This window comes from Dendropsophus ebraccatus, chromosome 2 (genome assembly GCF_027789765.1).
Source record: "Dendropsophus ebraccatus isolate aDenEbr1 chromosome 2, aDenEbr1.pat, whole genome shotgun sequence".
Taxonomy (NCBI): Eukaryota; Metazoa; Chordata; class Amphibia; order Anura; family Hylidae; genus Dendropsophus; species Dendropsophus ebraccatus.
This window is the reverse complement of record NC_091455.1, coordinates 33,333,721-33,360,401: the sequence shown is the minus strand read 5'-3', so window position 1 is coordinate 33,360,401 and position 26,681 is coordinate 33,333,721. Positions and strand designations below refer to the sequence as shown.

General features: G+C 43.2%; 2 protein-coding genes across 5 annotated transcripts in view; one reads left to right on the top strand and one right to left on the bottom strand.

Annotated features, from left to right (window-relative positions):
- The window catches only part of CFAP418 (cilia and flagella associated protein 418), a 96,594-nt gene extending 84,720 nt beyond the window's left edge, over window positions 1-11,874 (top strand). The window contains exons 9-10 of one of the 4 annotated variants that reach the window (XR_011361628.1): window positions 7,234-7,391; window positions 11,259-11,874. The gene's annotated coding sequence lies outside the window, so the exon portion shown is untranslated. Of the gene's footprint in view, window positions 1-439; window positions 493-7,233; window positions 7,399-11,258 lie in introns of those variants that run through there. The other 3 variants (XR_011361627.1, XR_011361629.1, XR_011361631.1) reach the window with 3 other exon arrangements.
- A 1,167-nt stretch (window positions 11,875-13,041) lies between these two features.
- Window positions 13,042-24,194, bottom strand: PLEKHF2 (pleckstrin homology and FYVE domain containing 2). The gene is made up of 2 exons (XM_069957308.1): window positions 23,748-24,194; window positions 13,042-19,024 (listed from the first exon to the last, which is right to left on the bottom strand). Exon 2 carries the CDS (start codon window positions 19,009-19,011, stop codon window positions 18,268-18,270), a length of 744 nt encoding a protein of 247 aa, XP_069813409.1. The 5' UTR covers window positions 19,012-19,024; window positions 23,748-24,194; the 3' UTR covers window positions 13,042-18,267.
- Window positions 24,195-26,681: the final 2,487 nt, after the last annotated feature.

Genomic DNA, 26,681 nt, shown 5'->3' with positions numbered 1-26,681 from the left:
CCAGAGATATGTAAATTACTCTCCAGACTTCCAATACTTATCAGCTGCTGTATGTCCTGCAGGAAGTGCTGTATTCTTCCCTGTCTGATACAGTGCTCTCTACTGCCACCTCTGCCCAAGTCAGGAACTGTCCAAAGCAGTAGCAAATCTCTATAGAAAACCTCTCCTGCAGTCTAGACTGGAAAGAATACACCTCTTCCTGCAGGACATACAGCAGCTGATAAGTACTGGAAGACCTGATATTTTTTTTTTATTTTTTAGACTTAATATTTTTTAATGGAAATGAATTAAAAAACTTTGGCACTTTGTGGCACCAGTTGATTTAAAAACTTTTGTTGTTGTTGTTGCTGGGTTAGAGTCAAGAAGGTATAGTGAGAGGGAGATGGAGTTGGCTGAATTCCTTTCTAGACTGTATAGCAGAAAAATACATTTATTACAGGATTTATAACAGGAAGAGGGGCAATGAGGACAACAGAGCAGATAGAGACAAAAGGAAAGGTAGTAAAAATAACTTTATTTATCAATATATGTTCATTTACTTTATTTGCACTGTTCGCACAGGTTTTGAATCCAGGTTAAGGGAGGATGAAGTACTTTTGTTATTTTGCCACTAGATGTCAGTGTTTTGTATGTGGACTTATATTTATTGCACAACTGTAGTGAACAAAGGGTTACTGCTCCTTCTAGCTGATGTATTTTGTTGACCAATAGAGACACTCCTCTTTTCTAACCTAGCCTTTCTCTCCTTTCCTTTGCACACATTCCTTTCCACCACTCAAAGGGTCTTTTACACATCCCTTTACACACCCCTGTAGGAAGTAGTCATATGGTGGGAGGAAGTGTAGCTTCAGTTTCCCTCAGATTTTTGTAGAGGAAGACACACACAGAGTAGGCATCCCTGCTGTAGTTAAGCCAGGGCCTGGCTCTGCCAGGACCCCTCTCTGGGATAGTCCAGTTGTGTTAGAGAGTCTGAGACACACGTGTATGAAGCAGCCAGAGACACTTAGTTTCTTCAGTCTATCTACTTCCACTATGCAGTGCTAGACACTACCAAAGAAGGACAAGTCGGGGTTAAACCCAGCCCACGCCGAGAACCACTCTACAAAGTGCAGGTATCCTAAGCTACAGAGGAACTAGCCTGAATAGGACAAAGCTACCGGAGGGTCTACGTATCCTATCTCGCAGCGCAGGTGACAACGGGACAAGCTTGGACACTTAGCTTCGCCCAGGTAACCACAACTGGGGTTTGTGTCACCCTATTAGGACGGGTAACTCGACACTGTAGAGCAGAAAGTGGTCAGACAATAGTCTAAACACAGGCACAAGTTAACTTCTCAAACTCAAATATCTCTCAAGTATTCTTCTCTCTAAAGTTCTGACATTGTGCTGGGACTCCCTTGACAAACTCCTCTCCTCTGCACTGCACCACTGTACTCTAAACTCTCAGCTATACAAGCACCACTACATCTACCTCTTTTATTTTCAGCCCTTGCAAGTATCTCTCAGCACAGATTCAGTGAAGCACTTAAGTCTGTACCCAGATCAACTATATATTGCCAAAGCATTCATATTGTTCAAGAGACTGTACAGTAAAAGTTGTTTTATTTATTCTAATGGGACTCCGTCTTCCTTACATTAGCACCGGCACCCACACACATCTTGGGTCATTTTTCCCCTTTCTGTGGGTGGCGGTACCGATAGTCCAGGTGGGTCAATTGCCACTCAGGACTAACATGACAGGAGCCCAAGGGACCCATCACAGCCCGGCTGGTCACTGACCATTTGGGAAACAGTACAACCTTCCACACTGAAGCAGGTACCAACATCACACCTGTGTGCTGAACTAGCACTGGCATCACGACATTACCATCACTGGCTGAGTAGTACCACCCCACAACTACATGGTTGAAAATAGGTTTCATAATCATAAAACTCCTTCAATGTTCTGAGTATTCACACTTTTACTTAAAGGGGTATTACCATCTTCAAAAGCTAGGAGATTGCGGGGATCAGACTCTTGTATTTTGTACCAATAAGATATACATGCACAGAAGCAACATCCCTAATGCCTGTATGATCCAACACTATCTGCAGCTCAATAGACCCCAAATATCTGCGTACATAGTGATAATCTGGATGGCAATACTAGATCATTCCATGTGTCGGATATTTCACTTCCTATATAGTCTGCTGATTCACTATGAAAACCTTCTAAATAGTTGCTTTGAAGAAGGGCGGTGCTCCGATAATAATGGTATTGCCCGCGCTCAGTCACCCAGCTGATAGTACTCCCATGTGTCCCACATTATAATCCAAGCAATTATATAGTAAATACAAACAATACGGATGCTCATCAATAGAGGAAAACCTTCCAGACAGGCATAACAAGTTCCATTCACTGTATTATATGTCTCTATACATGAGTGAATCTTCACGTGATTCATTATCTATTTGAGATTGAGATGTATTAGGAGTGAAAATTAAAGGAACAGCGGGTGCATGTTCTGTGTTAGGTTCTTTGAGGGTCATTCAGGGTTGAAAGTTACAGTAGTTGAATCGGGTCCTTAATGGCCATAAACATTTGTTAGGAGGGCTACTTTACCTAAACATTGCTGCAATGGGGGTGTCAGGAGGGTCCAAGTCTGGGAAAAAGTCTCTGCTTAAGGGTAGCTTCACACACACCGTATCGCAGCGGATTCTCTGCTGCGGATCTGAAGCAGATCCGCAGTAGATTTGATCTAAATAACTGAGCACAGCATCAAATCTGCTGCAGATCCTGTACGTGTGAACACACCCTAAAGAGGTACTCTGGAGAAGAAAAAAAAGTTTTTAAATTAACTGATGACAGGCTGTATCCATATTTTCCAGGACTTCTTAGGGCTGCATCCAACTTCTTCAGCCACCGGTAATCAAATGCAGAACAAATGGATTTGAGCATGCTCAATTCTACTAAGGATGTCATCCTGGGAGAGCCATATGATGGCATTTAAACAGCAGAGGTTGGAGTGGCCTCTTTTGCTGTTTAGGTGTCATCCTGTGACGACCTCTCTCAGGTTTTGTCTCTTTGTGTTGCATTAGGAGTCTAATACACATAATAATGTTGTGCTTTCTCTATATTAGGCTAAAACAAGTAACCCAGAGCAGATGAAGACCACCCACCTGCTGTTCCTCTTGCTCAGCTTCTGAAGTTTAGGTGGTCTGGGCTTGGGCAGTTGATGCCTCTGACCTGTTCTTGAGTCTTGCTGGTGCCAAAGGGAAGGAAAAGGCAGTGTTGGGAATATGAGGGAAGGTGCAACCGGCCGGTCCAGTTAGCCAGCACTTTATAAGGAAAACTCCAGTTTATTATACATCCTTTAAAATAACCTTCTTATAGGTATACAGAGAATCCCCAAAAATCAATCATATAGCAAGATAAAGAGCACAGGAAAAATTTGGGTCGAATCACGCTACCTAAGGTATTTGAGTAAGGGTAATTGTGGCTGAAATGCGTTAGTCATGCTTTTTCTTAAGATGTATTATTTTGGGAAATCCCTGGCTAACTGGACTTTGCATTGTGTGTGAGTTGGAGACTTACGAGCACCTCCCAGGCCTAGGTGACCCGGCACAGACTTGTACTATCCATTTGACTTGTTCCCTGCCTGTTTCTGCAATGGGAGCAGCCTCTGGCATTAAGTCCTTAAAGGAGAAGTCCGGCGAAAATTTTTATTAAAGTATTGTATGGCCCCCCAAAAGTTATACAAATCACCAATATACACTTATTACGGGAAATGCTTATAAAGTACTTTTTTTCCCTGCACTTACTGCTGCATCAAGGCTTCACTTCCTGGATAACATGGTGATGTCACTTCCTGGATAACATGGTGATGTCACTTCCTGGATAACATGGTGATTTCACGACCCGACTCCCAGAGCTGTGCGGGCTGTGGCTGCTGGAGAGGATGATGGCAGGGGGACACTGAGGGACACAGGACACTGGAGGACACTGAGCATAACTCTCCCATCATCCTCTCCAGCAGCCACAGCCCGCACAGCTCTAGGAGTTGGGTCGTGACATCACCATGTTATCCAGGAATTGACATCTCCATGTTATCCAGGAAGTGACATCACCATGTTATCCAGGAAATGACATCACCCTGTTATCCAGGAAGTGACATCACCATGTTATCCAGGAAGTGACATCACCATGTTATCCAGGAAATGACATCACCCTGTTATCCAGGAAGTGACATCACCATGTTATCCAGGAAGTGAAGCCTTGATGCAGTAGTAAGTGCAGGGGAAAGCACTTTATAAGCATTTCCCGTAATAAGTGTATATTGGGGATTTGTATAACTTTTGGGGGGGCAATACTATACTTTAATAAAAAATTTCACCGGGCTTCTCCTTTTAGACGTAATGAGGGTTTTAGGGGGCCATATCTGTACACCACTGCCAGGTGCCACAGTGCCATGGGCCAGATGGGAGGGTGGGCAGAGTAATGGGGCAAGAAGCCTCTGTGCACTAGCCTCAGTATTTATATACAGGGCTCATAACGTGAATCTGTTCCATGCCCCATTTTTATACCATCCTCTTTTCTAGCACTGCTAATTAGAGATGAGCGAACCAGGTTCGGGTTTGAGACAATCCGAACCCGAACTTTCAGCATTTGATTAGCTGGGGCTGCTGAACTTATAAAGCTCTAAGGTTGTCTGGAAAACATGGATACAGCCAAGGACTATATCCATGTTTTCTTATTATGTTGCCTTAGGGCTTTATCCAAGTTCAGCAGCCATCGCTAATCAAATGCCGAAAGTTCGGGTTCGGATCGACTCGAGCATGCTCCAGTTTCTCTCCTCTCTAGTTGAGATACAATCAGTGATCTCTGCCAATAGACATCTATATCTCCGCTGGCCTGGAGCTTCCATGTGTCATGGCCCCCGGTAAGTTAGCAAACAATTCTCAAGTGAGCGTGCTCGGAGAGACTAGCCTCTGTTTAGCCACCAAGCAGAGAGCACACAACAAGTGAAGGTCACGCTGACCGCTCACACACAATCTATAAAGTCTATGTCAGTCATCCACAAATCTTTTTCTCTGCTGGTGAAATTAACTTCCCTGGAAACTTCTGACATAATATACAGGACAACGTTCTACAGGAACTCTTGTGCAAACAGTTTTGTACAGGACAGAAGCGGCTATAATAGGTCTGGGCCATAAGTGTGGGGCTGGGGCCAGAGGGCAGGACAGGCTTATTTTGGAGAAGTGGCTCTGGTTTTATTCATCCCACATTATTTCTTTTCTGTTTTTCTTTTTTTTATGTGTATTGTATATCCTATGTCGGATATATATGCTGAGATTGATGGGGAACTTGTCCTCTTAAAGGGGTAATGCGGTGCTAAACAATTATTTACTTAATAACACATATTAAAAAATTATACAACTTTGTAATGTATGTTATGTTAGTGAATGGCCCCCTTCCCTGTGTCCCCCCCCCCCACGCTAGACCCAGAAGTGTAGTGCTCTATACTCACCTGATTCGTGTCGACCCCCGTCCGCCATCTTGGGACAATGATGTCATCTTCGGGAGGCCAGCCGAACCGCTCCAACTGTCCCTAGTGCCGGCCGCCCTCTGCCGCATCATCAGCTGCTCAGCCACGATTGGCTGAGCATAACTGTAATCTATTAAAAAATCTCAAGACTTCCAGTACTTATCAGCTGCTGTATGTACTGCAGGAAGTGGTGTATTCTTTCCAGTCTGACACATTGCTCTCTGCTGCCATCTCTGTCCATGTCAGGAACTGTCCAAGGCAGTAACAAATCCCCATAGAAAACCTCACCTGCTCTCCAGACTGGAAAGAATACACCACTTCCTGCAGGACATACAGAAGCTGATAAGTACTGGAAGCCTTGAGTATTTTTTTATAGAAGTAAATGACAAATCTCTGCCACTTTCTGACATCAGTCGATTTGAACTTATTTCTTTTACTAATTTAGCTGATTTTGTCCATTAAAGCGAATCCTTCAGAACATATACGCCTTCGATCATACACCAAGTATTGTCAGTACCTGACACCAGAATACCCTGTAACTGATACAACGTACAAAACATTTCTTAGAAGACATATTCATTCAGCTTCCTCCTAGGTTAACCTCTTCCATGTCCAAAAAAACTTTGCACTGCTAACAAATTTTTTTCTTTCAATGAGTGAAAAACAACCTTGCGGCACGTTGACCATTTCCCCAGATAAGTTTATTCCAGACAATCCAGTTAGGTGCTGGAATGAATTCTGCTTGTGTAATGAAGACGTAATCACACAAAAGGTCACAAATAAGGAAGATGGATTTGTTTTGAAAGGGTTTTTGTTGAAATGCAAATTGCAGAATCCTCACCGGACGCAGGATCGCGTCTCCCGCCGCTACCTGGTCTTTATTTAAAGTGTCACTGTTGTTTTTTTGTTTTTGCAGAAATCAATAGTACAGGCGATTTTAAGAAACTTTGTAGTTGAGTTTATTAGGTAAATATGCCATTATCTGCATTCAAAAAGCCTTTCCCCAGGTCCCCCCTCCCTCCTCTCTCTCATTCACTGCTCATTATGAGGAAATATCAACTCTTTTACCTCAGTCGGGCCCTGTGTAACCTATGAATGGGGGAGGAGGGAGATTAGTCGCCAGCAGAGAGCAGAGAACAAAGGATTACACAGTGGGACCTGTGTGAAAGCCAGTATTCAGAGGTCAGAGAGGTCAGTGCTGACTTCAGAGGAGATAGCCTGGTGATGTAGCTGTAAATTAACTCTTTGTTGTCCTGTTTTGGTGCCTAATCTCCCTCCACCCCTCCCCTCTCCATAGACAACCATGAAGACAGGGGGGAGAACTTCAAACTGTTTTTTCATGATAAAAATGATTTTTTTGGTTAATAAACCCAATTACAAAGTTTCTTAAAATATCCTGTAATATTGATTTCTGCAAAAAAAATTAAACAACAGTGACACATTAAAGTTTTTTTATTGTTGTTTTATTAACGTCAGTTCTTTTCTGTTTTCCCTAAAAAAAAAAACAACGTGAAAAAGCCATCACATAGGGGGAGCTTTACCAAACTGATGTAAAGTAGAATTGTTTTAGTTGCCCCTGGCAACCAATCAGATTCCACCTTTCATTCCTCACAGTCTCTTTGGAAAATGAAAGGTGGAATCTGATTGGTTGCTAGGGGCAACTGAGCCAGTTTCACTTTACACCATGTTTGATAAATCTCCCCCATAGTTTCTATAGGGGCAACCAAAACAAGAGTACGTGACTAGGCTGAGTCTGGGGATAGCCCCTATGGGAGCCATCATTTCCTCTTGTCACATTCAGAACACGCGGAAGGAACATCAAAGCAAACAAATGGCTGAAAGGAATTTAAAGAAGTTTCACAAGAGGTAACAGGTGAAGGATTCTTGGTTTTGCATATAATCTGGTTGAAAGATCAGCTGATCGTCCAGGGTCTGTCTTCTCTTATTGCCAGAAAATCAGTTGTTACCCTTCATGTATGTGACGCATGACGTGTTGGTTATAACACAGTCACATAGGGGTTTGAGTGAGGCCGGGGAAGGGAAGTATCAGCAATGAGGAGAGAAGAAGTTATGGAAGACGGATCACACCCTAGTCCGTGAACTTGGATACAGAGTGGTGAAAAGGTTATAATGTGAATGAGAAGGTGGTTGGTTTTTAAGGGGATATTGGTGGTGATAGACCTTTAAGTGGGCACTGTCCATTTAAGAAAAAAACTTTTGACATGTCGTAGAGACATGAAATGTTATGATTGTTCAGATCCTGGCCGATCGCTAAAACCACCTAGTAGAAGTGGCCGCTAAGCGCATTCTCCTCCAGCTCTGTTCCTTGTGACTGCAATGGACTGCCAATATAAGTCTATGGGACTGTCTCAGTCATGTGCACAAATAGTGGGGAGAGAGGCCACACTCTTCTCTTTCCACCTGTTCTAGTGATCTGTATCAGGAAAAAATTTATTAAAAAATTCCCATATAAAAGCTAAAAAGCGACAACGCGTTTCCAAACCGGACTGGTTTCTTTTTCAAGTGTCAACCAATAATTATCTGACATAGTGTGTTTACTGTTTAATAAGGCTTGACAAAGACCTACATGTCAGGGTCGAAACGTTTCTTTTCATTATATTTCATGTCACAGTGAAAGAAAAAAAATTGGTTGACTAGAATGCTGGACATCTTGAGGTGGACTTAAAGTGTCACTTTTGTTTAACTATTTTTTTTATTTTTTTTTGCAGAAATCAATACTACAGGCGATTTTAAGAAACTTTGTAATTGGGTTTATTAGCTGAAAAATCCATTTTTATCATGAAAAATCAGTTTGAAGCTCTTCCCCCTGTCTTCATGATTCTCTATGGAGAGAGGAGGAGTGGAGGGAGATGAGGCACCAAAACAAGACAACAAAGAGTTAATTTACAGCTACATCACCGGGCTATCTCCTCTGACAGCACTGACCTCCGAATAGCAGCTTCACACAGGTCCAGCGGTGTAATCCTCTGTTCCCTCCTCCCCTTTCCATAGGTTACACAGGGCTCGACTGATGTAAGAGTCGAGATTTCCTGATAATGAGCAGTGAATGAGAGGGGGGGGGGGGGAGGGACCTGGGGAAAGTCTTTTTGAAGGCAGATAATGGAATATTTGCCTAATAAACCCAAATACAAAGCTTCTTAAAATCGCCTGGACTATTGATTTCTGCAAAAAAAAACAAACAAAACTAAAACGACAGTGACACTTTAGCCTTCAATAACTGAGGGCTGATAGTTTGGCCATCAGTTAACTCTTCCGTCCTCCCCACACAGGTGAGAGGTAAGCTGCAGCCAGACAGCTCTTGTGGTGGTTTATTTCTCTGAGGAAAAAAGGGTTTGGGCAGTGAAAAACCATCACAACATCTGTCGCTGACGTCTCGGGAGACCCCAATATACTTTATACTGAAGGCAGCGCTGTTTCAAACCTCTTCATGATTATGTCATAAAGACAAGTCAAAAGTTTTAATAGGTCTAGGTTTGAGTATTTGGAGCCCCACCAATGGCTAGGGCACACAGGGAGAAGCACTTGGCTGAGCACTTCTCTCTCCATCTTGTTGCAGGAAACAAGCTTCATAGACTTATACAACCTATCTCCTGTAATGAGAGAACAGCATTCAGCCGAGTTCTCCTGTCTCAGTCAGTGATCAGTGGGAGTCAGGGCACCCAGACCCCAACCTGAAAACTTTTGATTTGTCTCTATTTCAAACGACAGGGACACTTAAGGATCTAGGCTATACTAGACAAGCCCTTCTTACTCGGTTCTTTTGTGTATTTTAGCCAGCAAATATCAGAGTTCAGGACATTTTTGCATGTTCCTGAGGATAAAGGCTCTTTCATTCCACAGCATTGGAACAAACGAGACTGTAACAGGAAAAACATTGCCAAGATGTCTGCGGAGCTGCTCAAGTTTTTATTTTTGGGCAACAATGTCATAGTTACCAACTTTCACTTTATCAACCATTTGTGTCCTATGTAATAACGAAAAAAGAACCACACTAAGTTCTAAAAATATTTTTTAAAAAATCTCCAATCACTGCCGCATTGTGAAGTAACTTACCTCAACATATAACGACCATTCAAAATGTTAGGGCCAATGCCTACGGCAGCAGTGATCTGATCGTTTGGCATTTGAATACCGGTGGCTGAAGAAGTTGGATGCAGCCCTAGGGAGTGCAGGCTAAATCCATGTTTTCCCAGACTCCCTAGGGCTGCATCCAACTTCTTCAGTCACCGGTATTCAAATGCGGAACAACTGAACTTTGGTTGTACCCATGTGTTCCAGGCAGCCTTAGGGCCCTATTACACGGGACGATTATCATGCGAAAAATCATATTGTTCGAATTTAAACGATAATCGTTCTGTGTAATTGCAGGCAGCGATCAAAAAATTGTTCGTATGTTGTTGATCGTTGATTCAGATCTGAACCTAAAATCATCGTTAATCATTTAAGTTCGCACTTAATCGTTAAGTTTCGCATTTGTTCACTAATCGCTCAGTGTAATTGCACATTGTTCATTGTTTTGCTGGGATCATAAGGAATAAACGATCATAGTAACGATCGCAATAACGATCATCGTTCTGTGTAATATGGTGAACGATTTCAGGTTAACGATAAACAATCTCATTTGCGATCATTAATTGTTAAAAAAATAAAATAAAAATCGCTCAGTGTAATAGGATCATTATCACAGAACGATAGTCGTTAGTTACGGTCGTTACTAAGATTGTTTATTCCTTCTGATCCCAACAAAACAATGAACAATGTGCAATTACTCTGAACAATTAGTGAACAAATGCGGAACTTGAGCGAACGAATGTGGAATTACAGCGAAGGATTAGCGATAATTTTAGGTTCAGATCTAAATCAACGATCAACTACATGCAAACGATTTTTCGATCATTGCCTGCGATTACACAGAACAATTATTGTTTAAATTTGAACGATAATTTTTCGCATGATAATCGTCCCGGCCCCTAGGGCTTGTATCCAACTCCTGTAGTCACCGATAATAAAATGCTTGAGATTCTCTAATCTTTAAACCTAATAAGCCTGAGACCGTGCCACAATACTGCAGCACATAGAGGGGCTATGGGTCTACATTGCTGAATCCCAGGGACCCTGTGTGCACATACAAGACCCAAGTGTCACAGTAGATTTAGAACATTGGTGACCTGGTAGAGGAGCTCTCAACCCAAGACCGAAAGGCTTAGGGCCCTATTGCACGGGACGATTATCGTACGAATAATAATTATATCGTTCAAATTGAAACAATAATCGTTCTGTGTAATTGCAGGTAACGATTGAAAAATCTTTCGTAAGTCGATTCGCTGTAATTCCACATTCATTCGCTCAAGTTCCGCATTTTTTCACTAATTACTAATGTAATTGCACATTGTTTTGCTGGGATCAGAAGGAATAAACGATCATAGTAACGATCACAATAACAATCATAGTAACGATCATATCTAACGACCATCGTTCTGTGTAATATATGGTAAACGATTTCAGGTTAACGATAAACAATCTAGTTTGCGATCAGTTACCGTTAGTCGTTAAAAATTGCTCTGTGTAATAGGACCCAAAGGCTTAGGTGCGATCAGTATAGTTCCACTCGGGCTTCAAGGTCAATAACAGGCAAAAAATAAAAACTAAGCATACTATACAATGTAGACCAAGCATAAACACTCCGTACTAACAAAGCCCTTCCATCTGCAGGTATCTTACATTGTGTTTGTGCACTTGGGGCCGTTCTTCATCATCATCATCATCATCTTTGGCTACACTGAGAATTCCTTCCCTATCAGCAATATGTCGGAGCCACTCTGCCTCTCTTATGTGAATGCACTGATGGATGAAACAAGTGCAGGAATAAGCTGTTATATAATACATGCATCTGTGAACTCAATTTGTTTGCAATACCCCGAGGTAAAAAAGCGCGAGGGAGGATTTACCGAAAAAACGTCGCACAAAAAGTCAGAAGCTACTAAAATCTAACTAAAAATACATCTATACCAGGCGAGAGGTATAACAAAGCGAAGGGGATTATTAGGACAAATGGGTCAATCCATGGCCGGATGGGTTTTGGTGAACAGATTGCTTCTCATTCCCATGTCTGACCTTTGAACAGTCTTCAGTCTAAAAGGACAAGATATATTAAGCAGCAGAATGCGAGCTCAGGCTTACTGCTAATTCCTTGGCTAGAAGCGACAGCCCGCTCATCAACAGACTGACGTACCGCGCTCGGATACACACGAAATGAAGCAATAAGGAAACGGTTAACTTACATAACATCATTGCTAAAGCAGAGGACATCCGCACATAGAATCATATTTGGCAGCTATAATGGTATAATATCTTAATAAAAGGTATTCTAGAAAAAGCACCACTCTTGTCCATTGGCTGTGCAGCACTTTATTAGAGACCCCCCCCCCCCCTTCCAATCTAGTGAGTTGGACCCCCATTGGTCTCCAAAACCACAGCAGTTCGACAGATTCCACTGGGAGCTTAACTCCTAGACCAGGGATGGGGAACCTTTGGCCCTCCAGCAGTTGCAAAACTACAATTCCCATCATGCCTGGACAGCCTTCGGCTGTCCAGGCATGATGGGAATTGTAGTTTTGCAACAGCTGGAGGGCCAAAGGTTCCCCATCGCTGTGAGCTGTGTTTGCACACATTAGTTGTACACCAGTGTGTTGTATACTCAAAACAATTCCCTTCACTGTGCATGGCCTATTCGTAAGAAAAATCTTTCTATGCATAAGTTGTTTACGGCCAAAGGATCCCTTTTCGCTGGATGCTTTTTCTTGATTACACCATTCTTTCACCCCAAGCCCTAAGGGCTGCCTGGAAAACATGGCTATGGTCAAAGACCTATGGCTGTATCCAAGTTTTCTAGGACTCCCTGGGGCTGCATCCAACTTCTTCAGTAATCAAATGCCACACGCTCCAGATTTGTTCATCTCAAATGCATATATCTGGATATCTGTTACATGAGTTCCAGTGTGTGAAGCTGCCATCTGGTCCTCCTGACCTCTGCTGAAAGCTGTAAACTAGGGATGTTGCTATGGGGGGGGCGCAGAGGTTGCAGCTACACCTGGATCCTGTTGTCGGGGCCCAAAGGCTCTTCTGTGTCTAAACAGCAAACACATGGTTTACAATGGAATGTCCATGTTAAAAGAATTGGGAACAATGTTAAAAATGTGAGTATATGAGGCAGCATTATTTCAGGAATTAGTATCTACCTAGATGCTGACATCCACACACAGTGGCAGCGTTCTATTTACACCTCAGTGCCCATATACCTTATACCAGGGGTAAGGAACCTTGGCTCTCCACCTGTTGCAGAACTACAACTCCCATCATGCCTGGACAGCCAAAGCTTTAGCTTCCAGGCATGATGGTAGTAGTAGTTTTGCAACAGCCAAGGTTCCCTACCCCTGCCTTATACCGCTGGAAGCAGCAGCAGATCTTTGAAGGACAAGACGACGTCACACAGTGATTTCTAGTTATAAAAGTTTATTTTAACAGTTTCAAATACAGTAAAAAGGAGAATACTGGATCTTTCAGGAAAGTGCTACACAAGATATAGTATTATAATCTGTAGGAAAAGACATCTTCAAGGCAACACAGGAGAGTGGAATCCAAAAAGTAGCAACCCGAGAACAGAGCCACCAAAACATAATTAAAAAAAAAAAAAAGTAAATTTTTTTCTTCTTGTATTGTTTTCACATTTTGCAGCATTTGATAAGAGTCGGCTTTACAATATTTTCATAGAAAACATACAAAGATATTAAACGTGAAGGTGCCAATAAACAGTCTGCACCATACACAGTGCTGAGCGAGTCCCTTTACTGATAGTCACATCGTCCCACCCTCTCACTTGGTTTCTCACGTATGCACTTGGCTTTACAGGTCTCGCATGCATAATTTTAGGTTTTCGCTATGGGTGGAAGTTCTGGCCTTAAAGAAACAGACATGATGGAAAACAAGTAGAAACTGTATTGGATCTGGGAGCCACCAGTGGTCTCCTTGTGGTGTAGGAGCTTATACAACCTGATAGATGGGGTTTACAGCCACAAAACAGTGACTGCTGCATATAAGACTCAATGTTTTATTACGGACCATGGTAGGTACAGTACGAGCCAAGACCATATACAAATGGAGAAACTGCAGAGTTTATAAGCTAAGACATTGAGATCACGGGGGTCACTCGCAGTAAAACTACAATTCCCATCATGTCTGGAGAGCCAAAGCAATTGTAGTTTTGCAACAGCTGAAGGGCCATAAGTTTGTCACCTGTGGTGTAGACTATAGTGGGAAAGGACACCAACAGGCTGCGTACAGACCAGACTATATACATACATGGTCAAATTGTTGGAAGGTTTTACACGGTTGGCTTTTTCTTAGAAATGAGTCCATAGTATTAGAATGATGGGCTCCTTCACCGTTTACCCCATACATGTGGTTGTGCCCGATACCGCAGCTCAGCTCCATTCATGTGACTGGAGGTGCAGGACCAGGGGCAGGTACCACACCATCCTAAGGACATCAATGTATATTGCAGGAAACACCCTTGAAATAAGTCTTAGACAGGCTCTCCCCCCAAGGAGTATCTGCTCTTTACAATTAACATTTGATCTTGTTTTTTGTTTTATGATAAACAGAAAAAAATATATAAAACAATGGACTGATATACAAGAACGATAGACATTAAACAGGACTAAAGTAATAAAGTCACAACCATGCAGAAAGCTACTGCAGATGACATCGTCAGACGGCTATAATAATAATACAACGCAAAGGGCTGAAAGGCTGGAAGTAAAACTCTGGGTCGTCGCCTCTATACAATACTACTACTACTACTACTACTACTACTACTACATCTGCCACATACTAAATAGGGACTGCTATCACAATATGAAGACGTCTTCCGATCCTTGTCCCCATAGACTATCCTAAAATTAAATAAAAATTTTAAAATTACATTTTCTTGCCCAGATGATACATAAGGCACATAATACAGATGTCTGTATAATGATATAATGGGATAATAAATATGGAAGGCCTGAGGCTTGTGTACTATACCAAGTCTGCATAGTGTCAGCCTTAGCTAAGCTTCTTACCCTGACAGCCTCTCCTGTGCTCAATTTGGTTGGGAGTTTTCTAGCTCAGTTCCATTACAGTGAGTAAAGGTGAACTGTAATACCGCACACAACCTGAAGACAGGGGTGGCGCTGTTTTTGCATTAACAAAAAAAAAAAAAAAAATTCTGCTGTGATTTTTCCAATCCAGGATAACCCCTTTAATTCTTTCTCTATAGTGATAATACATGCGTGCTCATCTCATCAGTATACGGGAGGGGAGTCAGATGGGGTAGCTGATGGCCAAACTAAGGTATACAGCTGCCTTTATCTTTAAAAAAAAAACAAAAAAAAAACAAAACACTGATCTACAAAAACTCATGAGCAAGCAAACTGGCCAGCCAAAAGCAAGGGAAAGTCTGTAAAGGGCGATGCACACCCTACTTTTCGGTCCCTCCATTTGTCCTTATAAATTGCATAAATGACTGCAAAAATCTATCGCTACAAAAAAATGTTCTTACCACTAGCAAAATACCGGGATACCTGCATGTCACAAATACAGAAGACAACGTAGAAAACAAAAAGAGATGCAAATAAAAGGAGGTCATCAGTATTCAGAATGGGATTTGCATCTCGGCCTTACACAATTTATAGGATAATTGTAGCTTCAAAACTCTCCTATTACTAAGTCACTAAACATGAACAAACCTGAAGCACTCGGGTGAGTCCGAGCCAGAACACAACGCATTTCATTACCGGTGGCTGAAGAATTTGGATACAGACCTAAGAAGACCTAAAAAATATGGATGCAGCCCATGGCCAGAAGACAGGACTCCCTAGGGCTGCATTCAACTTCTTCAGCCACCTGAATCATGTTCAGAAAAATCAGGGCGCGCTCGAGGTTCACTCATCTTTACTAGTGACACACAGAAAAGCTTCTGTCGCCAGTTTAATGCATATTTCTACCTCTGGAAGTAAGTACATAAAGAAGGGAAGGATGCCCCATATAACCTGTCATAACCAGAAATGGTTAATATGGCTTTAGGTATTAAAACTGGATGAAAATCATGGCTTAAGAAATAAAAAAAAATCCTATATGACAAAAACCGTCACAGTTCTGCTTATAAGCACTTTATCAATTTAGACCTGAAAGGCAGAGAAAGCGATCCCATACCCGGCGTACAGCGGATTTATAAAGCTTGCATAGTTTTCATGTTATTATGGCTGTACATCGTTACCATCACCTCAATGACTTTCCTTTAAACAGATAATCGTAAAAACAGTGAAAAACAAAACAAACAAACAAACAAAAAAAAAACTCAGATAGATATACAAGCCTGACTAAATAAATAAGGTGTCATCTTTGGGCAAGCTGAAAACCCAATAATACCTGTGCTAGTAGCCAATCTTTGGACAATGTAAATGGCTTATGACGTAATTGTTATGGATTTACCTGTGCTTATCAATACTTAAGAGGGGCTTTAGGAGATATATTTTTATGATCTCATACAACCCCTTTAAGAATGTAAAAATGGCAGCAAAACCACAATTGTTAGGTACAAAAAGGCTGTCTTTGGTTTTGCCCACTTATTCCTTTTTTCAGACCTTCTTTAGATATAACTTCTTATTAGTATTTTGTGCTGTTACTATCTGTATGAGAATACTAGGATCTATGAATCCCCAATCAAAGTGGTTGTACACCATTAGTAAAAAAGCCTTGCTTACTGCCCAAAACAGCGCCACCCTTAGGCATGCGATTGGAGTCAAGCTGCAATACTACATGCAGTCCATTACCAAGATGGGTAGAAAGACACCATCTATTCTAGTCCAATACCAGCCTTTTAAACGTTACGCCGGTTTGGAGAGTGGAACTCTAATCCTACACTTTCTCACATCGACCACGCAAAAAAAAAAAAAAAAACAGATTCTAAATCCAAAAGCAGTGAAAATAATACAGATGTCGATTAACCCAAGAGACTAAAAACAACCCTGGACTCAAGAAGCCTTGGTAAAATATGCTTAAAAAGTAGTGAAGATATCCCGTCACATAGGCAAAAAGAAAAGTTAGAGGGGTCATTCAGGATCCGAAAAACATGGCCGCTTTCTTGTCCTCACTCTGGGTGTGGGTTTTGCAGCCCAGTTAAACTGGAGTGAATGAACCTGAATTTTAATACCGCACACAAACTAAGGACAGGGGTGTCGGTGTTCTTGCAAAAAAGTAGCTGTGTTTTTGCCAATCCTGGATAGCCCCATTAAGCCTCTGCAGTCAACAAGATCCCCTTAGGGCTCATGCACATGACTGTATTGCATCTATTTGACTCCTTGTCCTTATAGTTTTCCACTTTTCCCTAAGCAACAATATTCACACTGTGCAGATTTATTGCAGGAAAATCGACAGCAAAAACGACAACACAAATGTGAGTTTTGTCTTCCTTTGTGAGGCTGTGTCACACAAGTGTATTTTGTGTCTGTGTTTTATCATTTTTTTTCTTTGCAGACCAAAATAAAGGAGCTTATGGGGGCCATCCACACGGGCATATAAAACATGGATTTTTTTCCTATGCAAGAAAAAAATTTAAATAAATAATCAGTATGTCATCTGCATTTGAGCCGCATTGCTTTTTCAAGGTATAGCTCAGTTTACTGACTACAAGGCAGGCCATCAGTATTCATTGTACAGAAATATAGACGCAATACTGATGTTATTTCCTCAGGAATATGTCTGCATAAAGGAAATTTACCAATACACTTGTGTGAACCAGACCTAACAATAAGGGTGGAACCAGCTACATTTCTGTAGAAAAACAGATGATTCTGCCGGTGACAAATTCCACCGCACCCGTTATCTCAGTAACATGTGAATAGGGTATGGCGCTTTGCAATCCCTATTGTTTGCTGCAGAACTTTGTTGCTGAACCTGTGCTAATGTGGGCCATAGGGTGCCCTAGTAAGGCTCTTTACTTTATAAATAGAAACCATGACAGTGCCAGATTTGTTGACTTACAATGAAGTCTGTCCGATTTCCATTGGGTTGGATTGAAGAATGTTGCTATGCAGAACTACAAAGTAAATCTACAAAAATTCAATGCCAAGAAACAGTGATTGAAACAAAGTGTAAATCCAGCCTTAAAGTATCCAATCTATAGACCTTACTCCTTGTAAACACATTGTTGCATCCTCAGTCGTGATTTTCGAGATTTGATCTCAGTGACTGAGATAACTGGAAACCATTAGGTCATGATGATTGTAAAAGGTGTAATCCCCCTTTAAATTTTGGAAGCTACACTTTTCGATTTCGTCGCTGAAAGGCACGTTGCAGAGATTTCCTCCCTCCCTTAGGTTTGTATAAAAGATAACAAATGGCAATCTCAGAAAAAAGCTCATTTTATAGAAATCGGAAAAACCTCTATAAAAACAAATCTCCGCGCTATAGAGAAGAAATAGCAAAAAAGATTGCAAAAGTTTTCCCTGAAAGAACCAAAATGATTGTTATAAAGGCACATGTAGGTAAATATTCTCAGGCATAGGAGTATCATTGATTTGGGGGGGGGGATTACACAATCCACTGAAAACCAGGTTATACGCTCCCCAGTGAAGCAGCTAAATGTCATTTTCCTTCCTCTCCTGGGAGACATCTTAGTCTCTTAGTCACTGCTGTCATCATCGTCGTCATCGGACATCTGACTCGCCATCCTTGGAGAACTAGAGAGAGAGTCTGATCGGCCCGGCTGACAGGCAGGTAGATCTCCACTAGAGAGACTTTCGTAGCAGAAATCACATACCCGCACGGCCTTAGAAGACTGGTTCGGCAAAAGGAACTTCTTCTCTGAACAGGGTCCACAAACAACAAATCCACATTTCCGGCAGTGGTGCCTTCGGTTAACCGGAGTGAACTTCACTTTCTTACAGCGCATACATGTGGTGGCTTCAGAATCGGGGATCCAGACCGCCGCATGTTCGCTGTTGGGAGTCTTCCCACTTTTTGATATTAGATCATACACACACTTATTGATGTGGTTCATCCATTCAGATTTCTCCGTGGCGGTAGCAGCATATACTGCAAAAGACTTTGTGGGGGTCTTGATGAGCCATCCGTTGCGTAGATCTCCCTCGTCCGGGATGGAGTCAATGGTAACGTTCTCTAGAGGGATTATGTGCTGTTTGTTGTATTTCTTTTTCTGAATGACGATATTTCCGTACACTAGAATGTCATTGAACAGGAAAAACTGCCTCGCTTTGGGTCTCTTTCTGCAGAGTTTGGTTAAGACGCCTTCTCCGATAAGAACCCTGCCCTCGATTGTCAGGGGCTGGCCGGCTGTTCCAAAGCAGCTTTCCACAACGTTTATGCGCCTTGCATTGGCTTCACTGTTTGCTAGGCGATCCACCATCTTCACCAGCGATCTAAAAAACATGAAGAGACCAGTGAGTTTTTAGAAGATATGAAATGTTCATAATCCTGTACTATTATTTACAGAACTTCAGAAACAAGCCCACCGGGTCCTCCTCTATGAGATATAACAACCTGGGACCCTACCCATCATGAGAATGCAGAAAAGTGTCCCATGAATGAATGGAGCACACCACATCTCTATAACACTTCAATAATTTCAGTACCCATTTAAGTTCTTCTTCCCATTGAAGAATACACATCCTACAAATATCAGAATCTCAACAAGGGTTTTTCCAGGGAAAAAACGGATAGGCTATCAATAGGTGATTGTCAGGGTGGCGACACCCCCAAAGACCAGCTACTTGGCACCTTACATGTCAAAACATTTGATCTGTTGATGTCTCACTGGCGAGAACCCCATTGACTAGTAGTACGCAGTAGCGCATTGCACTCCGCGTCTCTACCCAGCAGCTCTATTATAAGTATGGGGCTGCTGGACTGAGATCACATACAGCAGGCAAGTGAAGCATGCTACCAGGCGTCTCTCACTTTGTTTATTACAGCCACACTTTAATAAAATCAGAAAATGTGTGTGAAAAAAATCTCCAGGATTTGTAGATACTAGCAAAATCCAAAAATTTTTTGTGACTCGTCTCCCAGACTAGGACAGACCCCAATGAGAAGGAGCAAACAAGGACCAAAGTGGTGACACCAGTAACCCACAAGCAGCAGTACAACGATCAGAGACGGAAGAGTGAAGATGAAGAATAGAGATGAGCAATCGGGTTCACCCAAACACAAACTTACTGTATGTTCTCTAATGAAGAACACAATACTGGAGAAAAATAGCATGCTGCAAAAATTATAATTAAAAAAAAAAAAAAAAAGTTATATATAAAATATTGAATGTGACAATTCAGGTTAAACTTGTACCACAGAGATCCAACAGGTCCCATCAAAGCTTTTACAACTTTAGAATAAATTCTAGACAAGTTTATCCAGTTCAGGACTTGCAAAATATCAGATCACATGAGCGACAATTATAAAAGGAAAATAAAAAAAAATAAAAAATAAAAATATCAGGAAGCTGTCAGTCCCATCTATCTTCCCATAAACTGGACTAATATTGGGGCTGGCAGGCAAAAGGCTTGGATCCCAGTGTAACTGAACCACACACGCACTCCTCTCAGCTGTCTCTACACAAACATGACATCAAACTGAGCGCCAGCAGTGACAGATGGAGATGTGGAGGACAGGCGGGGTGCTCAGGCCCTGGAATCATTTACCAGACATGACCCTTATAAGCTCATCTATATCACAATACCAGGTTATCTACCAGCCAGAAACAAACCTGTGGCCATAAAGCAGACATGACCCCGCAGCGTGTACAGATGATGTATACAACGCTATAAGGCACATTATATATATATATATATATATCTAAAACCTATTGGTTGAATGCATTCACATCATATGGAGGGCGAGCCATGAAACCATTAATCTACATGACGGGTCTCATCATACAGACTGCGCTATATCCATAGACAGAATCAGGATCTGGTAATATAACATAGCCGTGAAATAAATGGCATAATAGCCTATGGGTGATGGATGGATGGCACAGTCACAGACTCCATTTAACTTATGTCACAAGCTTTTCCTGTCGTATATGTGAAACAGAGACAAACCAGATGTGAATGAGGCCTGGCTATATCTTCTATAACATGCCCCCCCCCCAGATGTAAAGTCTCGCTGAGGTTACAGAAAACACCTCAAAAGTTATCTACATTGCTTTTATTATCATTTTTTTTAGGAGTATTCCCATCTAGATGTATATGGCATATTCATAAGATTAAAGGGGTCCTTCATTGAAGTGAATAGAACTGAACGGTAATACCACACACACAACCTGAGGACACGGGTGGCGCTGTTTTTGCAAGAAAGTAGCTATGCTTTTTGTAATCCAGGATATTCCCTTTAACCATGAAGCTCTCATATAGGAGCATCAAACTTGCAGCCCTCCTGCTGTTCCAAAACTACAAATCCCATGATGGGCATGATGGGAATTGTAGTTTTTTAATAGCCCCAAGTCTGACACCTGTGGTCTAATACATGTGGGCCCCATCTCCGCACCTTCATATGGACCTGCTGGCTTGGTTGTGGCCGCTGTAACCTGTGTATCTCCCACTGAGATTAGTGGGAGCCGTGCAAACACCGTAGACCCATGAGTTATCCCCATAATTCCTGTTTACACGGGGAGATGTGCTGCCTGTAAATGATAATTTTTACAGCTGCATAAAAGAGAAAGCATTTGCATCATCTTCTTATACAGGTCAATGAACCTTCATAAGAAAGCTTGTTCAGCTGTCATGTATACTTAAGGCCCTCTGGTCCCCCGACAGATGCATTGTAGATAAAAAAAAAAAGGTTGGTGACTACAATGGTCATTAGGACTGTTTTTTGACCAGGACAGTGTGAATTTGGCCTAAGCCTGGCTCTCAGGCCAGAAATGGGAACAGAAAGGAGGAAAAGTTTACGAGCAGGAATGATACTTCTGGCTGCATGTGTGACTGCTCATACACGTAAGGCTGCAGCTGTCATGGCAGCACACGAGGCTTCTTCTCTGGGATGTGACACACACACCTGTTGTGGATGCCGCCAGGGGTTAACCATGACAAGCCCCGGTGACACACACAGCTCCACTTTTTTTGTTTTTACTTCTTCTTGTGGTTCCAAAGCAGGAATGTATAACCGCAAATCCAGACCTGTCACACCACCTGCCATGCAGTATACACTGACAGATGTACAGGCCAGGAGCACAAGATCATAGGATCCAAGAAGTATGAGGATTGCACCTACCTGCCTCCATAATACCCCTTTACAACAATAGCATGTCCCCTAGAATATACATCTATATATACACATTATACCAGCCTGATTTTAAAAACTTAAATGAAAACTTTTCAATGTATTTATAGTGCGCGCCATAAAGGGATTTTTTTTTTTTTTTTACACTAAACTTAAATAGCTTGGTAAGTATTAGAAGATCATCTTTTTCTCCCAAAAATCTTCTAATACAGGGTGATTTATTTGTGGGATTTATAAAAATGTTAAACTTCTGAAAAGTTGCAGAAGTGGACGAAGTTTAGTTGGGGAGAGGGGGGGGGGGGGGGGTCTCCATTTATTAGCGGGGGGGGGGGGGGGGGGTGCAGGGATCAGGAGATGGCGCAGTTACTTTCTGCATTTAGATGTCTTGAATGTATAGCTAGGGTGGTTGTATATCTTAAAGAAGCAGTTCATTTTTTTTTTGCGCCCCCCCCCCCCCCCCCCGGCCGAGCGCCGGCGGACGTGAGCGCGCCCGATTTGAACGGCACCGCAGGACGGGAACGGGACGCCGATCATCTTCTGTAAGTATACATGACAGCGGCTACCCGGGGGGCCGAAAAAAAAAAAACTGAACTGCTTCTTTAATCATTGCATGATGCTGCCCCCCCACCACCACCACACACACCCCTGGCGTACCGGGCGGAAAATGGCCAGATGCGAATATTTATTCGCAAAACGGCCATTTGAGAATAAATTTATTCGCATCTGGCCATTTTCGGACGAAAAATACACCTTTTTAGCTTAATGTCCCCCTTAGACTCCAGCATGCTTCAGTCCGATCGGTTACTGATTTCCGGTGGCTGCGGAAGTTGGATGCAGTCCTGGATGCAACCTATGGGCCCTATTCCACAGGACGATTATCGTTCGTATAATTGTTAACGATAAACGATCCAAATGACCGCTATTGCTAAAGACCTGAAATCGTTCACCCATTAACATGGAAAGAATCGTTACTTATGATCGCTCTTGTGGTCTTGTCGTCGCTATTGCGAACAACATCTTATTCAATGTGAACGAGCAACGATAAAAATAGGTCCAGGTCTTATTAAACGATCAACGATTTCTCGTTCGGTCTTTAGTTGTTAGCTGCTATTCTACCGAACGATTATTGTTTAGATTCAAACGATTTAACGATAATCTGAACAATAATCGTCCCGTGGAATAGGGCCCTATGGCTGTATCTATGATTTTCAGGCATACTTAGGGCAGCATCCAACTTCTTCAGCAACCGGTAACCAGTTGCGGAGTGACTGGACCATCCGACATGAAGCAAAACTACAACTCCCATCATGCCCACACAGCCTTGTATTGCAGTTGTGCAACAAGTGGAGGTTGCTGTACAAGAGGCCTGTCTCCCATTGACTTCAATAGGAATGTCTATGCCAGGCTGACACAATCCCAGCAGTGTGAACAGGCCCCATAACGCTGCAGATCTGCCCATGTGGATTTTGAGGTATTTTCCATCTACTTCCTCAGGAGCAGGTGTCCACAGGTGTCAGACCTACCACCCTCTAAGCCAAAGCATGATGGGAGTTGTAGTTCTGCAACACCTAGAGGGCGGCAGTGAGTCCCCCCCCCCCAATAATAAATACTTGTATCGCCTCCTGTTTGGAGGACTACAACTCCCAGACTCCCCTCTCTCACCACCATAACACTTGGGGCCCCTCTGCAGTCTCCAGAGGCTCATGGGAAGTACCGTTGTACGGTCAGTAAGGCGCGATAACCGCACGACAGACGCAGACCTGTCACCACACACGATATGACGACAGCACGAACATGGCAGCTGAGGAAAGAGAACGAAAAGTTTCCCCGGGTCCCGCCATGGCCGCCGGTGCCCTCACAACTTACCAGGGCCGATAGGGAGGATGAGCGCAGACACCGGAGCCCGTCCCGCCGCCGGATCCCGCCTGTGTCCGGGAAGCGACCTGATAAACAGAGCACAGCCGCCGAGCACTCCCGGGAGAGGCCCCGCCCACGTCACGTGCGGCCCCGCCCCGAGCGCGCGGCAGGGGGATCGGCGGGAGGTGCCGGCAGACCGCGGCGGGGTGTGTGTGGAGAATGAGGCGCCGTCTACACTGAGGGACGGTACCGCACAGCCCGGGCCTCGGCCATTGTGTGGTGTCCCGGCGGGGACGGGAGTGAGACGGGACGGTGCTGGTCACGGGAGGAGGCGCCGTGTGTGGTTAGGTAACGACGTCTGACGAGGCGGCGCCATCTTGAGGGAGGGGAAGGGAGAAGGCGGCTGTGAGGCGCTGGGGCTTCCGGGGTAACTACAGCTATATTGTGCACTACACACGTGATATGTCCTATACAGTGTACGGGGCAGAGGGATGACTGATGCTGTCATCTAACTGGATATCCTATGCCCCGCCCTCGTCACATGGGACACGCCCACAAACTATGGAATGTTAAATCATAACCAGTACAATGCTCATTGGTCACATGACCTGACTATACAGACCCCGCCCCCTCCACATACAGACCCTACATGGATATAGAGACCAGATCAGATGCCCTGAACTAATACAGACCCCCACACAGGTCCCTGTAGCGGCTGTATACCTCAGACCCCCAAATCAGATCATTGGAGTGGTACAGACCCTCTGAAATAGATATAGACCCCCTAAGCTAATACAGACCCCACATGGAGTGCGTATAGACCCCAGATCAGTCCTTTTGTACAAATACAGACCCTACATCCGGTCCCTGAAGCGGATATAGGCCTCAGACCCCCAAATCAGGACATTAGAGTGGTAGAGCCCCCAGACCCTCTGAAATAACACAGACCACAATATAAGCTACATAAACTGCAGATGAAACCCCTTAAAGGAGACGTGTCACCCCTGCTGCCGGGGTGAAGCCCGCCCGACCCCCCGGTGGAGCCCCTTATACTTACCCCTTCCTCGAAGTCCCATCCCGTTGCAGAGAAATCTGTCGGAATTCAGAGATGAGTCCAACGGCCATAGAGAATGACTGGAGCAGTCCGACTGGACGGGGACTGGAACTTTGAGGAAGGAGTAAATATAGGGGGCTCCACCGGGGGAGGTTGGGCGGGCTTCACCCCGGTAGCCGTGGGTGACAGGTCACCTTTAAGTAGATACAGACCCTACATCAGGCTACTGGAGTGGATATAGATACCAGATCAGACCAACTAAACTAATATAGACCACAAACTGCACATCAGACCCTGAAGTAGATATAGACTCCAGATCTGACCATACCTTCCAGTGTCTGTAAGAGAAACACATCGCTGATCTCAGGGAGACCAGCCAAAGATAACACTGCCGGCTGCCGGTTAAAGCGCTCAATGCAGTGAAGTCCTAGGTGCATTGCCCCCTGGGAAACATGAATATGCAAAAGAAAGGCCCGCGGAGCCTCATTTAAGAGTCTTGAAACACAGCACTAGCCAGATATCCCTCTGGGCAAGACCAAGCCAAGGGGTGGCTCCTGTAGGAAAATCACCAATAATGCCATATAAAGTGGCCCTATAAGTCAATGTAATGACAAGGAAAAAGCCAGTTATCCACCCACATACAGCTGTTTCGGGGTGTTGCCCCTCATCAGTGTGGAGCAGGATTCTGGCTAGGTGGGAGCAATGCCTAGTAGAGCCATAAGAGAAACAGATCACTGATCTCAGGGAGACCAGACAAATGATACACTGACTGCTGCTTTTTTTCACAGTTCTCTGTCCCTCTTTGCTTATGAAATCTCCTTTTGTGACCTAGAAAATAGATTTGCATTTGTGAACTCTTTATGATAAACACTCCAGGATTTGTCCGCCATGCACCCTCCAGCACTATAGCACAATGGTGAAGCGGCCATGTTTAGTTATGGTAACGCTGGTGGCCAGGACAATGCAGTATTTAGTGCAGTCACTAAAGGTCACATACTTGCTGTGCAGGTTGTGTTACTATAGGATGGTCTTATAAAACATAATTATATTCATATATGTTCCTTAAAGGGGGAGGGGAAATGACATAGGTGGTGAGGATTTAGTTAGCAAATTAGAGGAGTTGAGTCGAGGAGCAGCCATGAAGAAGTTTTCCCAAGAAAAGAAAAACCGCATCATCGAGCTTATTGATAGCGGTCTCACTGCATCTCATGAGCACCATGATAGTTTGAAGAATATGGAATGAAGTCCGTCCATCCACTCAGAAACCAAGACGTGTTCGTCCAGGCAAAATATCGGAGTCAACAAGTCGGCTCATTACACCATCTATCAGTTCTGGTGCAGCAAACACGGCATTGTTTTTTTTTTTTTTTTTTTTTTTTTATATATATATATATATATATATATATATATATATATATATATACAGGACGAGTTGTAGTTCTTTTTGGTAGCTAGAGAAAAAATATAGGACCAATTTCTGGACAGAATAACAGCACTGATGAGGCCATAGAAGCTTCCTTCTTAGTGGGAACCCACATATGTGGTTTACAAGCAACTGGTTGGGGACTTCTGCTACTGCATGGTACAGTACTGCATACACAACCAGCTGTGGTCAATAAGTGAAGAGAACACCACCAACCTGTCAGATACAGAGCAGTAGAGATAAGTGAAAGTCACCTATGGCTGTATCCATGTTTTCCCAAACTCTCTAGGGCTGCATCCAACTTCTTCAGCCACTGGCATTCAAACAGTGAGGGAGATTTATCAAACATGGTGTAAAGTGAAACTGGCTCAGTTGCCCCTAGCAACCAATCAGATTCCACCTTTCATTTTTCACAGACTCTGGAAAATGAAAGGTGGAATCTGATTGGTTGCTAGGGGCAACTGAG